Raw genomic sequence first — 16,279 nt, 5'->3', positions numbered from 1 at the left:
CTCACTTTAATTCTAGCTTTTATACAACTCATCCAAATATTTTCATGTTTATAGAAAAATTAAAAGAAATTCAAATAGAAACGTATAAATCAATGAAATAGTATAAATCAACCCTTTAAATACCAAAATTCTAAAACCAAAAAAAAATGCGAAAAATTACAAAATTTAATAAATAAATATAATAGTGGCCAAACTCCAATTGATGAGTATGTATCAACAATATGTTATTCTTTGTCTTAATATTGTACTTTTTAAAATTATATATCATTATTTTTATTTTTAATTTAACTTTTTTAACTATTCATATTATAATATGGCTGTAATGAACCAAGTATAAATAAAAAATTGTAATTTTGTTTACTTTTGCAAAAATATAGCTCTTAATTTTTAAATTTTTACCCGGGCGCAGTTTACATGTCACCTTTTTACACTTGATAAAAACTCGGGTGCAGTTAACATGTGTGATTTTGTGTTTACCTGTACCTTGGGCGCAGTTTACAATCGCCGCCCTTTATATCCTACTAATTTACATTTGACTGAATACAGCACATTTTAGGTGTGTACACTGGTATACCTGATTGTTAATTTTTAATGTTCAAATACGTGTGATTTAAAGCAATAATTTTGTGTAGGTATAGACAACTTAGGACATTTAAAAAGGTGGGCAGGTGGGTGTCGCTCTGCTGTACAGTAGGTTACAGGGGGTCATTGTAATGGATGCTGTTAAATTTGAATTCAATAATATAATATCATTGTATAAGAAAAACGATACTGAGCGAAAACGGTCAGTCAGCCTATGATATTACCAAGTATATTTGATGATATTATTGTGAATAAAGTAATTTATATATAAGCTATTTACGTGGTGCTTTGTTTTAAATTTTCAATCCTTAGCTATAAAAGTTGAACATTTTATAAATTTTTAACCACAAAATAATTATTATATTATAAATTTGATAAATTTTGTCAAAATTTGAACTTTAAATGCTTATAAAAAAAAATTGTGCCTATGTATTTTTAATATTTTTCAACTGCTATTAGAACGATATATCAGGAGCCTTGCATTAAATTTACACGCTTTTTTACCCAACAAATGAAATTTTATTGATATTTTTAGAAAAAAAAAACTAAAAAAATTGAAAACTGACAATGTCCGTAAACATCTCAAAAAGAGTCAAATTATTTTCAAAATTGTATGGTGCATAAAAAAGTTTAATATCAACATTCAGTGAAATTTTCAAGTATCTACAGTCATTCGTTTTTTAATTACAACAAAATAAGGACATCGTTACATGAGAAATAGAGTGAATATCAAATGTTGTAAACATTTGAATTTCAAACGCTCATAAAAATTTAATTTGACTTTCTTATAGACATTTTTTTTTTTTTTTTGATAAAGGTAGATAATCTTATAAGGAATCTTGTATAACATTTTAAAATCTTAGATTTAAAAAGAAACATTTTTATGAATTCTCAACTCAAAATAATTTGCTAATTTTCGTGATTTTTCCATATTTTATCAATTTTTAAACTTTCAATGCTTATAAAAAAAAAACTGTGACTAAAGATTTTTATTATTTTCCAAATGTCAATTTAACAATGTAGTAGGAGCCTTGTATTACATTTTCAAGCTTTTTACCCAATAAATAAAGTTTTATTGACATTTATAGAAAAAAATAATAATAAAATTGGAAACTGAAAATGTCCCTAAACGGTTAAAAACAAACAAAATATTTTGAAAATTTTATCGTGCGTAAAAAATGCAAATATAAACGACCAGTGAAAATTTCATGTATAAACGTTCATTTGTTATAGAGTTCCACCAAAAACCAAAAATTGATTTTGTGAAAAATTCCAGTTTTTTCTTAATTTTTATGTCGTTTTTCCCGACGCTTTTGAAAACTATTGGGAATTTTAAATTCCCATTAATCGTGTACACAGACACAAAAAAAAATAGATTTATTTAAATAGTCATGAAATTGTAATTTTTTTATTTCTTACATTTACTTAAAAATAACAGCTACTTCAAATTTAATTATAAATATTTTAACTGACTGTCATCATATTTTATTTAAATTCAAAAATTATAGATATAAACTTTAAATGGTCAATTGTTTTTATTAACTTGTAAATTGTAAATTAATATGTAAAATATTCTGCCATAAAAGTATACATAATTGAAAAAGATAACTTTTTTTATTTTATACTTTATACTATACAAAAAAATTCATATGTACCTAGTTATTTGAGAGAAAAAAATTAAAAAATAAGTATAATATATAATATTTTTTTATTTCATATCAACAACGTTTTTTGTTCATCAACGGATCAAATGGAGCTTTTAAGTCCATAGAACTAATATTATACTGAAATCAAATACCAAACGCACATTTTATCATGTTTCAATGATACGAATTGGTTCATTAGATGTTTAGGATACTAACAACATCGACTTATAGTGTTTAGCAGTGAGTTTTCATGCGGTAGTTTACTAATAATTATTTTTAGAAAAATGATAAACAATATTTGAACACAAACTATGTTTTATAAATGTATGTACTTATATATAGCGTTATCTATTGCGGTGTGTCATAAATTCACTTAAAATCATCCTGTTTCCCTCATTGTTTATTGGTTCCCATTCGTCGTCGTGAACTTAAAGTTGCTTATCCACGCGAAATCGGGCGCATATATAAATTTGCTTACTCACAAATTAACAAGCATAACGTTGTTCTCAAACATCACCGAGTGGTTCTTCGGGAATTCCATCCTCTTTCATGTACATACAGTGAATATATATAAGTATCGAGGTGACTTCTGACTTCAATCAATAAATTTCAAAAATACGGTCACATTTAAAAAAAAATAATTTTAAGTTTAATAATTTGCGAAGTGTATTAGAATGACGCTAATTAGGTGATTATCTTATGGTAAAAAGTTCATAATATTTTCAATTTAACGCCTGGTTTTGAAACGAAAATTCTCGCAGGTTCTTATATCTCAAAAATATACATTCTAAAACATTTTCAAGTTCAAATTTGGGGTTTGATATTTAACAAACGATAAATAGCAATATAGTTATTTTGTTGTATAACACTAAAAATATTATTTGTAGGAACTTGAAGCTTTTCATTACTAGGTATCTACGCATACTGTTAATTAAGTCTATATAATGACATTTAAAAAATAATTATATTGATATTAAAGTACTTATATGGTGGAACTATATACTGTTTAACGGTACGTTTTAAATGAAAAAACTGTACTTTTAGTATTTTTTTGAATATAGTGTTCTATGCCAGTAGAATAATATTAAATAACAATATTACAGTAGAACTTCCATGTAACGGTCACCAAAAGGACTATTATTAGAAATGGTCGTCCTACAGAGGTGACCGCATAGTGCAATACTTCCAGATGACTGCTATGTAGAGTGCATAAGAAAAACCAAATACATAAACAATAATTTTCAAAACCATTCGTACACAACATCATTGATATTATTAATTGATTTGGACGTTTTATAGTTTTAATTTCATCCAAACCATTGGATTTCCATAGTTCTAAAACCGTATCTTTATTCTTTATTAAATCGGTAGCTTGAATTCTCCCTATTCGAAATTTATCTGTGAGAGCACGCGTGCTCACATTTTGTTATTCATAATATTTTAACAGCTTCTTTTTTTCTGCTACAGTTCGGTGTTTTTGTTTGGACGTCATCATAACCACGCACTTCAATACGTTTTCAACTGACACTGACAATTAATGAAACATAATAAAATACACAGACCCGGCGTGTCCATAACGTTATTGCAAAAGTTCGATAAGATAACTACTATAAACTGCCATGGATAATTTGGGAAAACCGTACACATGTACATATTATTTTCTATTATTTATCTTATAATTTTACCGTTATTTAGAGTGCCCGATATATAGAGATATTATAAGGTAATTCCAGTCGGTCAAAAAAAAAAAAATCGTTTTTAGACCCTCCGCTGTGACAAGATTGTGAGACTTTAGATGGTTCAATTTTAATGCTGTAAAAATAATAACATTTCCTAACATCTCCTCAAGAGAACGGTCAAAGTTTTTTTTAAAGTTTTAACCTTTGACAATATTATAATATTTACAAAATTTCAGTTTTTACAACATTTTTGTTCAACTATATGTATTGAAGAAATTAATATTTCTAATAATGTCTTCGACCGTTCTATAGAGGACGTGTTAATAATATTGCTAGGATTTTTACTGAATCAAAATAGCACCAACCTAAGTTTCACAATCTTGTCACAGCCAAGGTAGTTTTTACTCGAAAAGGAACCATATACTTTTTAGTTTTTACTAATTTAACATGTGCCTACGAGTGCGAGAACTTCGGTTCTTAAAATGTAGATACGGATCGCGACGCGTTGACATCCACTACAATACGTCACACACACTAATGTTTATTTACACTCGCACACATTCACATAGCCCGGTTGTACTTGCCACATAATGTCCCTAATTCTTACTCCTTAGAAAATAACCGACTGGAACCCACTTAGGACTTGTATTGCAATAGTTAAACTAAGGTTAAACCGCGGAATTCGGGCAGTAAAATCAGTGGGTTAAGCGTAACCGAGGTTAAAACTATGATTGTAAATGGTCACATTGTAAAGCCCTTAATGTACTTTTCCCATAACACTTGACGGCACCAAACAAAAATACCGTTACATACAGGTGACCGTATTGTAAAGCTGACCGTTAACGGAAGTGTATTATAAAATATTTTACGTCAAACTATGAATGGCACATCATGAACGATGATTTATAATGTGGAAATACGCGTAATTTAAAGCAATTTCAAGTATTTAAGTGGTTGATTTATTATAAATGGCACAACAATAAACGCGTACAGAACACTCAATAATAAAAACAATCGTTAAATACTATATAATGAAAACGTCTTAAATATATTAAGTAAGTATAACCAGTGTGATCTTTTTTTATGATTAACAAAATTCTGCGGGTTTGAGTATATTCAAAAGAAAATAAATAATACAAAAAAACATCGTTGAATGATATTTCACTCTCTGATACCAGGGAAAATAATATTATAATAATTCAAAATACAAAACAATAATAAATCAATAAATGATTTAAAAAAAAAATAATACAATGCCTGTAATTAATAATCATAGTTATTGAGATCACAACCTGCCGTGGAAACAATCTAACAAATATGAACCTATTGTTTGATACACGTGATTGCGAACGCTTAATAGACCATGCGATTCATCTGGATAAGTCTGTAAAAAAAAAAAATACATTTATTAATATTTTATCATTTATTCGGAGCATATTATTTTACTTTTTATTGTATACGAATAAACATAATTTTTATGTTTATTTAATTTTTATTTTTATTAAGAAAAAAAAAATATTAATAATTTGTACTATTTAGCACAAAAAGTGTATGTGGTGACAGAATAAAAATACAGGGGGACGGAGTGTCCGAGCGGACTAAGGCGTCTTAAGGGCGGCACTTGTCTTCGGGCAGTCATAGTCACGGCGCCTGGAGAGAGAGGCCGCCATCCCCCACCCGGGTATGGCAGATACCTACGGGTGCCCACTAGAAAATTATGCTAAACTAACAAACACACGTGTTTAAACCTACAGTACCCTCCCCCACAGTCAAACACCACCCAATTGCCTAAGTTGACGCGGGTTAATTAATAATAATAAAAAAAAAATATAATGGAAATAGGAATAAGAAGCCACATATATTTATTGACGGTAATTAAAAAATAGAAGTATTTTTCTCACACCTATTTTAGCTCCAAAAAAGCGCCAAAATATTTTTAAAATTTTATGATGTGTGGAAAATTAACATATAATAATAATTTGGTGAAATTGTAAAGTATCTACGGATATTTAGTTTTTAAGTTAAACCATAAAAACTAAAATAATTTTGTCAAAATTGGTTTTGTGTAAAGATCCTCGTTTTTCATAAATTTTGTTTGGGTAAAATATGAATTTATTGGTCATTGGAATTTTAAATGTACATCGGAAATACCAAAAAGTATTTTAATTCAAGTATTTGAATGTTTATCAAACTGTAGTATATAGGCTGATAGACCGCCTGTGTTCTGAATCGTTTATAGTATCATGGAATGGTTGTTCATATTTAATTAAAATTTAATACATAAATTACAGTGCCCTAATCATCAATTACGAGGTACACTCGACACTTAGACAACTGTAAACTACTGCAGCTGAGTAGATAATATATAATGTACTTACTTGTTGTCTGAAAAGTATAACTCTTCGTTCCAGTTCATAGGAAAGCATCATTGATTGTTGGTAATGGACGTTGTCATCATACGTGCCGTGTATAACCATATATTTCTTGCCACGAAGTTTCTCAGCATGTGTCAATAGACTCGCGTTTTTGTATCCACTCGTGTTGTCTTGAAGTAAGCCCAAGTAACGTTCCGTGTATATAGAGTCTGAAAACGTGTATTGGTATTAAGTTTAGGTACACGAATCCAAATGAAATTTAGGCAAATAAATATGTAGGACGTAACACAAAAACAAAATATATATATAATTAAATAATTTATATATTAATTTATCATATAGGATATAATTATACCGTAGTATATCCAGTCGGTGACAGGAGCGACGGACAATCCGCATTTGAACACGTTTTTGTCGTCTTTAGTCAAAGCCATGGCAGCCGTGTAACCGCCATAACTCCAACCCCAAATTGCTGTTTTAGATTTGTCAATGAAGGAAAATCGTTCCTGGAGATAACTGTAGACCAATATTATTATTATTTTTAAATCTATCATTCAATCATACATTGTTTGAAAATGAAATACACGTGTAACTCGTCGACTCGTCTATTATAGCACTATTTCTCTCGTACTTATTGAATGTAAACTAGTCGTATTTGGTCTCAATGATTATCAAAATTAAAATAAAGTGTTTAACCATTGCCGTGGCAATTTATTGTTAATGCGAAAATTGCATATATAATTGTACATATTTCCTACTATAATTATTTTATTGTATTATAGTCGACCGTCAGTTCTGTCTTTTAAAAGTTCGGCTGCGTACGATGAAATACTAAGGCCGCATTCAATAAAATTTTTCGATAAGACTGTGGACGAAACTCAGGTTGTTCAATGTAAGAATATAATTTTTGGATAAAACTACCGGACGCGCACGGGCTTCAAAAAACGTACAAATTAAAACTCACCCGGGACATCCTCTATATTAGGGTGCTTACGAATTGCCTCTTAATTTCAAAAATATCATTCACTTGAATTGCCTAATATTTTTAATATTTTAAATAATTCAATAAAAACAATAGTAATAAATTAATAATAATTACAAATAATAAAGAATTAATACATACTACATAAAAATAAAATTATAATAAAAATAAAAATCGAAGTTTGTTATGTTATATCATAGGTTAGAATCCAAGGTTTAAATTTATTTACCAATACCTTTAAATAGTGTAATTTTGAAACTTCATGTGTTAATTTATCAATTGAGTTATTAATAAAATGTATATTTTTTTATTTAGTTGTCCAAAAAGTTTTGGTTTCCATTTTGGAAGATCTAATTAATTTTACCGTATCTAACTGTATTGATTTTGATACATATAACATTTTTAAATATGAGTGAGTTGAAAAAAAATTCAAACTCATCAAATCCAAACTTAAATCTCTTCCGAATTAAAATTGTTGTGCTCTTTTCACTGATAACGTTCATTTTTATAAAATAATGTACGTATAGGTAAACGTTTTGTCGTGTTATATATGGTAACGGTTGCGCAAACGAAACTGACTATATATGTTGAACTTGTGATGATGGACTAATCTTAAACTGATAATCATTAATCGACAAGATAATTTCATTCAACAAATGAGTCTGTCTGAGAAATACTGTATGCCTGTATGACTTAAAAAAATAATATTATTGAACATTTTGAAAATTGATGTAATAATCGATAGTACACGTACAATACATAAAATTTATAAAAATTTAGGAGGCAATTTGAGTGTCACCCTATATTATTACAGTCGTCGGTTTTCGAGGAGAAGATCCATCTTTTATTAAAATATTATTTATAAATAATAACTGTAATTACATTATAATATTATATGGGAAACTGTTTACCTCGCGACGAATATCTGGTCTTCGATTTCGTAGGTTCCCAATTTCAGGTAGTTTGCAAACGTGTTTCTATTACCTCTTCTTCCTGACCCACGGCCGTCGATTTGAGCTACAATCACATTTTTGCTCGAACTAAAAAACATGTTCCATTCTAACGAAAACTTGTTGATAACCAAATTTGATCCGGGACCAGCATAACTATACATAATAATATATTAATATAGCATCAGTTTAACGATAGTTATAGACAAAGGTTTAAAGCAATGGTGAGGAAGTTAATTAAAATAATTAACTCAAGTTAAGCTAAGTTAATTGAACACAAGAATAAATTATTAACTGATTAAGTTTTAAGTTAATACCGATTGCAGGAAATAATACTAACTTACTCCTTAAGTGGTAATTCAGTTCAAAGAAAATTAATCTACATTTTTAATTAAAACCTACGTGGATCACATAAAGAGTATTTTGTGCATATCTGCATAATAATTATAATATTATTTTATCAAGAAACAACAGAATAGTATTATTAATAATAGTACCTATTTATTATATAACTATAATTAATAGTACCAGCCTATTAGTTTTTTTAATTTTAAACCGTGTATACAGTACCCAGCAAATGTTAATGTATAAAACCAAATATATCAAAAACATTTTTAATTTTAATTTGATATTAACTTAATATTAAATTGTTTTTACGCTAATTGAAAAAAAAGCTAAATTATCTCAACAGTTAAACTATTAAGATATAGTTAACTTTTTAACTCAACTTATACTTCCTTATTACTTAATGCCCACCTTTGGGTATTATAGAGGCATGATTTGATACGTAAGATACATTGTGTATATGAGATTAGTCAATCGGTCACTTACGTGTTGACCAACAGAGGATACTTGACGTCCGAGCTTTCGTCGACGGCCGGCGGTAGTATTAGACGGACGCGAGCCTTGAAGTCGTTACCGATGGGTACGTCGATGAATGACACTCGGGGAAGAGTGATAGGAGATATTAAATCTTTGAGTTTTTCGTTCGTTTCCCAGTCCAAAGCCTTTTCACCAGTCTTAATAATAAAAAAAATAAATACGCATTGAACTATATTAAAGTAACGATAACATAATATTATTGTAAATATAAAATTCTTTGTATTGTGAATGTTATAATTTTTATCAATTCAAAATAGAACGATATCGGCTATAGTTTTTTATTTTGGTTGAATTAATAAATTATGTTTACTACAATGTGATTCATTTTTTTTTATATGTAGGTGTATGAAGATTAAAGACACTTTCTATAGTAGAAAAAACTCTTTAATCTTTAACTTTGAGGTTGGCTTTTGGTAGAAAATTGGATGCATTTGGTACTTATTATGCATTTGGCAGCTACAATTATTCACCATGTTAAGTACCACGTTTATATCTAGTTACAATGGCGTACGCAAAGGGAGCTTACAAGTTGAATTTTTAAACGGTTTATACCGGTTTCTAAAATCGGTTTCAAGGCCTAGACTATTTACGTTCATTCTTAGTTGATTAATTTTTTGATTCGCTGGATCGAGCGTTCGAATCGTCTTTTGTGTACAATAAACTTTCCAAAATGTCAGGATACAAAGATTTTCAAAAAAAATAACGTTTTTTAAATTATATTTTCTGTTTCGGTTTTTAATAAATTATAATATCGGTATACAATTTTTTCCAGTTTCGGTTTTCAAGTTAATACCGGTTTCTATTTTTTTCGGTTTTGGTTTTGATTTTGTTTTCGGTTTTATAACGGTTTATACCATTTTCTGAAATCGGTTTTGAAACCTGCAGTTTCAAGCCCTGGGTTAAATGCCCTTAGAAAATGACAATAATATTTTTTCAATTCTTCTTGAGCGAACTAAAATTTTAACTTTAAGAAATAAAAGCGATTAGGTACCCACTTAACGCAACAATTGATCAATTAGTTATTACTATATTCTGAGTCCTAGACAAACTACAGCCGTTATTCGCATTGTAAATAGATAAATAGGTATACGTTATCGACGTATCAATATCATCGAATATTAATTATATTATATAAAATATACAAAATAAATGGTCAGAACAAAATTTCTCGAGCTAATATTTAGAATTATCAATTAAATTTAATCTAAAAATGTATATTATGAATAAATATATTTAATAAAAACTAATAAGATGACTTAAAAGTTACAAAAATTCTATAAAAACGCCAAAACTAATAAAGATTTAAAACAAAAGTTTAAGTTTTCAATTTATCATCATATTATGTATGAAACGGATTTTGTACTTTCTACTAAATTATTGCCTGGGGTTTTCCAAAACATAATGTATTTTGAATTCATATTAAGGCCTTAATTATTACTTTCTGTGGTGTTATAAGATATGAAATTTTATATTAGACTTACTATTACCACAAAATAATAATATAATCATATATATAGCTTATACCGTTTTAAAAATTTTGACTTCTGGTACATTTGGACCAGAACATATGAGCGCATAATAATCGACTTCCACACTCATCTCCGCTTTGTGATTTTTACATTCCGTCTTACATGACATACATTCTGGTGAATTTTGTTCTTTAACCAACGCCCGGTACAGATACTGTTCTTCGGGATTTTCTTCCGTGTTGGCCAAATAGTAACTATGAGAAAAGACAACATTATGTATTATAATGTACTATAATAAATTGTTATTATTGAAATATGCTTTGATTTAGATACCTAATACTGTGTTATTATTATTATGTCTAAGGTTAGAGACTCAAATTTACGTTAACAAGAATATGGAACCATCTACATTAGACATAATTATAAACAGGGCCCCCACACTGGGAGGAGGGGAGTGGGCACCGGATTACAAGGGCCTGTTGAAATGAATTTGCAATTTTTTTAATTTTGATAAAAATACTTATCTTATGTTAAACAATATTTTATGAAGTATAAGACATTTTGATATTTTAAGCTGTGGGTTAACCGCATTGATTATCTAGAAATTATCTTGTATGACTTAGTGGTTCCCAAACTTTTTTGACCTAAAGGTAATTGATCTAAGGTTTTCTAAGGGCGCCCTTCCCAAGTCGTAGCATAACTAATCATAAGAAATAGAAAAAAAATAAAAACCAAACTATTTTAATGGCCAATGGGTGATATGAAAATATGTATTTAATTCAAATGATACATAATTTATACATTTTTATTCACATAATAGTAATTGTTCCTATCGCTGTCATCGTCAGGTTTTCAAATATATTTTTGACAATATTAAATTATAGAGCAGCACGGCTCCCCTGTAATGACAACGTGGTGCACACTTTGAGAACCACTGGTGTATGTAACATCCACTTGTAATGGGTTGTATCTTATTATTGAAAGTTTTGTATAGGGCATTAGGGCCCGAAAAAACATTTAGTACAGGGGCTCAACATTTCAAGTGGGGAGCCTGATTATAGTTAAAATCATATTAAAATATTTAATTGGCCCTGCGCAATATAAATATATTTTTTATTTGAAGAGCAGGTGCAATATAACTTAATGTATGACCAGAACCGGACAATATAGCAAGTAATGTAATATTTATTTTTTTCTCACTATGATTAAAACTTGGTTAAATAAAAATATCAATAAAAAAATACATATAAAATATTATTGAAAAAACGGCAACAGTTACAAACACTGTGTGTGGTTTTGTAATCGGTGCAATTTGAAAATCCAAAATATTCACTTACTGCCTAGATACCTACTACCTACTAGTTGTATTTAAAAAATCTCTTCACTAACTAACGCAATAGTTTGGGCCTGTCGCTATAAAATCTCAGTTTATTTACATGTAATTTGACTGGACGTCCCATTTCAGAAGTTCGAGGACTTCGAACTTGCCACTTGTTACTGGAGTCAGTTTTCCATCTGTTTCCACCACGACCAAATGCTTGAAATCATCCCCGTTCGATTGTCTCACGGGATAAATTATAGCCAGGCGGTGTCCTTCGCCGACCAATGGTATTTGCGTGAAATCCAACCATCCACCGGGTTGACCAAAAGTCACTACCTGTAAGGAGAGAATCAAACGTTCGCGTTTAAAAAATAACGTGGTTACCTAGTACATATTACAGTTATTTTGAAATATATAACAATAAATAATAATACTTCTGACTTAATTGGAACGGTTTCAAACTTAAATTTAATACTTTCTCATAAAAATAATATAACAAAATATTATGTTATAATTAAAGACTGGAACTAAACCTAAAAGAACCGGAACCTTCTGGAACCGGAATCGGAACCAAAACCTTTATTTTAATAAATAAAATACCGGATCATAACCGGAATTTTATTAGTTTAAAAAACCGTAATAATTTGTGATTTACAACAATAAATTATATTAAAATAAAAAAATTAACTTTAAATATTAAACATTTTAAATAAAATTTCAGCCTAAGTCTGATAAAAACATTGTACATACTATGTAAGCTAACAGGCAACTATTATTATTTAAATCCCAGACGGCGACCGATAAAAACGGACACGGCTGAAACGCTATCGGCAAAACAATGCATTTTATCGGCTGCCGAAAATAGATATATAATAGAAAATTCACCAGTCTACGAGGGGGGGCATGGCCCCTTGCCCCCCCCCCCCCCAATCCCTTGTATCCGAGCCTGATAGATATTATCAGATTTATTTATAAGAATACCTAAAATATATCTCTAAGGTTATTATTATTAGTTATTACATCTTCTTACCACTTAAATGTTTTGTCTTTATCAATAACAAATATAATAGGTACCTATGACATAAAAATATGTTTTCTTATTTTAAAAATGTGTTTAAGAGGACGTTATACCCGCATGTGTTGTCTTCGTCTTACAAGTGCGTAACACAGCAAATTTTACGCTTAGCAGAACACGTGTAGCTCTGTTAGTATAAAAATTAGAGCGAATTGACCTCTTATAAAATCTAAAGGTAAGATTATTATCTAGGCAACCTCATGGGATTTTTATTATATTTTAAATTTAACGCGAGTTATGAGTATTTTAAAATTGTAAATTTTTTATACATCTTAAAATACTCATAACTCGCTTTAAAATTAAAATATACTAAAATGCCCATGAGGTTGCGTAGATAATAATCTTACCTTTAGATTTAATAAGAGGTCAATTCACTCTAATTTTTAAATTAACGGAGCTACACGTGTTTTGCTGAGCGTAAAATTTGCTATGTTACGCACTTGTAAGACGGAGACAACACACGCGGGTACAACGTCCTTTTAATAATAAAATATGTGTTGGCTTATAATTTTAAGCAGGTAAGTCTTGTCCCACACAGTTAGTTGTAGACCTGCTATATATATTGTGTAATTTCGCAAAATACCCTAAGTTAATAAACGATAATAATATATAATCAACCTTTTATATTCTAATTTAAACTCTTAGCTTAATTAGTCAATACGTATACTGTATACACACATATTTTGTTTTACATTTAACATGTATAATATTATATAATAAAATCTTGTACTATTGTATGCATTATCACATAAAAACCGCAATATTCATTATACTTGTTTGATAAAAACTAAAGTAATGGTAATTCAATTGTTTTAATTTGACAATATTATTAAGGTTCTGTGTAGTAATGTTTATTCGCGCACTCAGTGATATTTTCCACCAAAAACACTGAATTAATTATTTTCATAGTACCTATTTCTAATTGGAATTCTATTACAATAATTTCTTTAAGCTGTATGTTTTATGTTTTATTTATATACATTATTACTAGGATAATAACTTAATAAATTGTATTAATTAAATTAATTAATTATAATTTTTTTGTATTAAATTTTTTGTCAACAAATCTTATTTAAGTGTGTTTATTATTTTTATTAGAATTTAAATTTTTTATTTAGGTATGATTTTTGTAAAGTATATTAATTCTACCTATATTGCATTACATAATTGGTTACATTGTACTATCCATAAATGTATAATAAGTTAAATGGGACATACCTATCTATATTATATTATAATGTTTCAATAAAACTGAATGCACCAATCCTGGATCTAAACTATGATTAGTTCACTAATCACTATTGATTCAGTAAATGTTTTTTGATTGTTCACACAACTCAAAATTAATATTATAAATTATGTTAAATAATAATAATACATAAATAAAGATTACACAATTATATTATAACCTGAAAGTATAAATTTCGTAAGTTCGTTCACCACAGCTGACTTTACAACCTAAATAATAGCTAGTTTAATTAGTAATAGGAATTAAATTAAATGTATTATCATTATTTATTGGTGATTTTCATTATTTTTAAGTTTTTTTTAAATTATTTAGATTTTCCCTATAAAATTAAAATTAATAACACAAAATTGGATCTGCCGAACACAGATTTACTATGTTGTATCTACGTTTGTAAGACGGAGACAACACAATACTTTATGTGCTTTTGGCATTTACTAAATATTGTCAATAACACATAATATCAATTTAAATATTATTTTATTTTATAAAACTTACGTTAACACTTTCTGCAGAGTTGACCACGGAATAATGAACTAAATATGATTTGTTCTGTATTCGGTTCATCCACATTGCAAATAGGTTTGTATCATCTGACCATATTACCGTATTCAGAATAATATTTTTAGTGACTGAACTGCAATTCAAACATAGAATTAAATTTAAAAGATAATTTATTCGATACCTAATCTAATTTATTTCTTTAAATAAAATCAATAAATTGTAAACAAATCACCGCCAATATTATTTTTGCCATTACTTTATACGTTATAGGTAAAATGTAACGCAATAAGGGGATATTGACAGAGGTACGTATTTTATAAATAATATAAAGATTATTGACAGTGGCGTGTACAGTATTCAATTTCGGAGGAGGTTTTATAAATCCCGAGTTGGGATTCCCGACGACAATTGAATTAATAATAATAATAACTCTACACACACATACTTTTATTTTCAGCGAAGGGTTGAAAACCTGCCCCCTCCCCGCACCATTATATAAGTATAAGTTTATTATTAATATTATTTAATAGCTATATAAATATTTGAAAATAAAAACAAAATTTGTTTTACGCGAGTTGATCCTCTGAGGAAACATATTATTATAGTCTCACTCGTCAGTTGCAGAACTTAATCAAAATTCAAAATTACATATGGAAATAATAAAATATATGGCTTGGTGGTTCTGCAGTTGCGTTGTATAATATTGTAATAATTGTCAGCTGTTTCACAGTTGACAATACATTTTATCATGCTAATTATGTAGGTGCCTACTGTAGCATTTGGTCGTATAACCACTTAAGACGTCGTCCTCGACAAAAACCGAATCAAGAATAGCAAACAAATTATTCATACCTACATATTATTATACCAAACGAGATATTTTACACTGACGATTCGCTTAAAACGTTTGTCTTATCAATGCAATTATTTGTTATTAGGCGTTATAAAATATGTAAATTCACACGTCCATAAAACCATCGGACGCAATCGAGTTTTGTTTTCGTTTAGGTGTCTTCTTCGTTTGAATAGGCACACATATATACAGGGTGATTCACCAAGTACGCTACACCGTTTTTATTCTTTAATAATGAATTTATTCAAATTCTGATTTTTGAAATTTTTAAATACACTTAAATACTAAACTATAATTGTTAAACTATATTGAGTTTGCTTGTACTACTATTAAGGAGTGCCCTGTGGTAGACTTTAGTAGGTATTTAAAAATATGAGCACCACCGTTTTCCATTCTGTAAATTATTTAGTCGATCATTTTTGTTTTAAATGTTGATATACCTAATTTGAAATTAATATAGGGTGATTCACCAAACACAATCAACCCCTTTTTACTTTAATAATATTAAATATATAATAGAGTTATGGAATTTGTAAGTAGATTTTAAGACCATATTGTTATCAAATTTTTGATGAGATTGTTTGAATTGGGTAAGTAACTAGCATACTTAGGTATAAGTGGTGATGAAAAAATTTCAGTTTTTTAAATGAGAACCAACTTTTTCTACTTTAAAATATATAAAGGATACATTTTATGAAAATGCTGATGTACCTAC

At 28.6% G+C, this 16,279-nt stretch overlaps 1 protein-coding gene across 4 annotated transcripts in view; it reads right to left on the bottom strand.

Annotated features, from left to right (window-relative positions):
• Positions 1 to 4,843: 4,843 nt before the first annotated feature.
• The window catches only part of LOC132935382 (venom dipeptidyl peptidase 4), a 77,194-nt gene continuing 65,758 nt past the window's right edge, over positions 4,844 to 16,279 (bottom strand). For all 4 annotated transcript variants that reach the window (XM_061001925.1, XM_061001926.1, XM_061001923.1 and 1 more), the window contains exons 9-16: positions 14,706 to 14,844; positions 12,002 to 12,222; positions 10,621 to 10,819; positions 9,046 to 9,233; positions 8,176 to 8,370; positions 6,638 to 6,798; positions 6,286 to 6,491; positions 4,844 to 5,291 (exon numbers count right to left, since the gene is read on the bottom strand). In XM_061001925.1, the coding sequence (XP_060857908.1) occupies positions 5,193 to 5,291; positions 6,286 to 6,491; positions 6,638 to 6,798; positions 8,176 to 8,370; positions 9,046 to 9,233; positions 10,621 to 10,819; positions 12,002 to 12,222; positions 14,706 to 14,844 (1,408 nt within the window). In that variant the 3' untranslated portion in view covers positions 4,844 to 5,192. The remainder of the gene's footprint in view (positions 5,292 to 6,285; positions 6,492 to 6,637; positions 6,799 to 8,175; positions 8,371 to 9,045; positions 9,234 to 10,620; positions 10,820 to 12,001; positions 12,223 to 14,705; positions 14,845 to 16,279) is intronic.

The sequence above is a fragment of the Metopolophium dirhodum genome, chromosome 1, assembly GCF_019925205.1.
Source record: "Metopolophium dirhodum isolate CAU chromosome 1, ASM1992520v1, whole genome shotgun sequence".
Taxonomy (NCBI): Eukaryota; Metazoa; Arthropoda; class Insecta; order Hemiptera; family Aphididae; genus Metopolophium; species Metopolophium dirhodum.
Note: the sequence above shows the minus strand (reverse complement) of the source record. Positions and strands in the feature narration are given on the sequence as shown.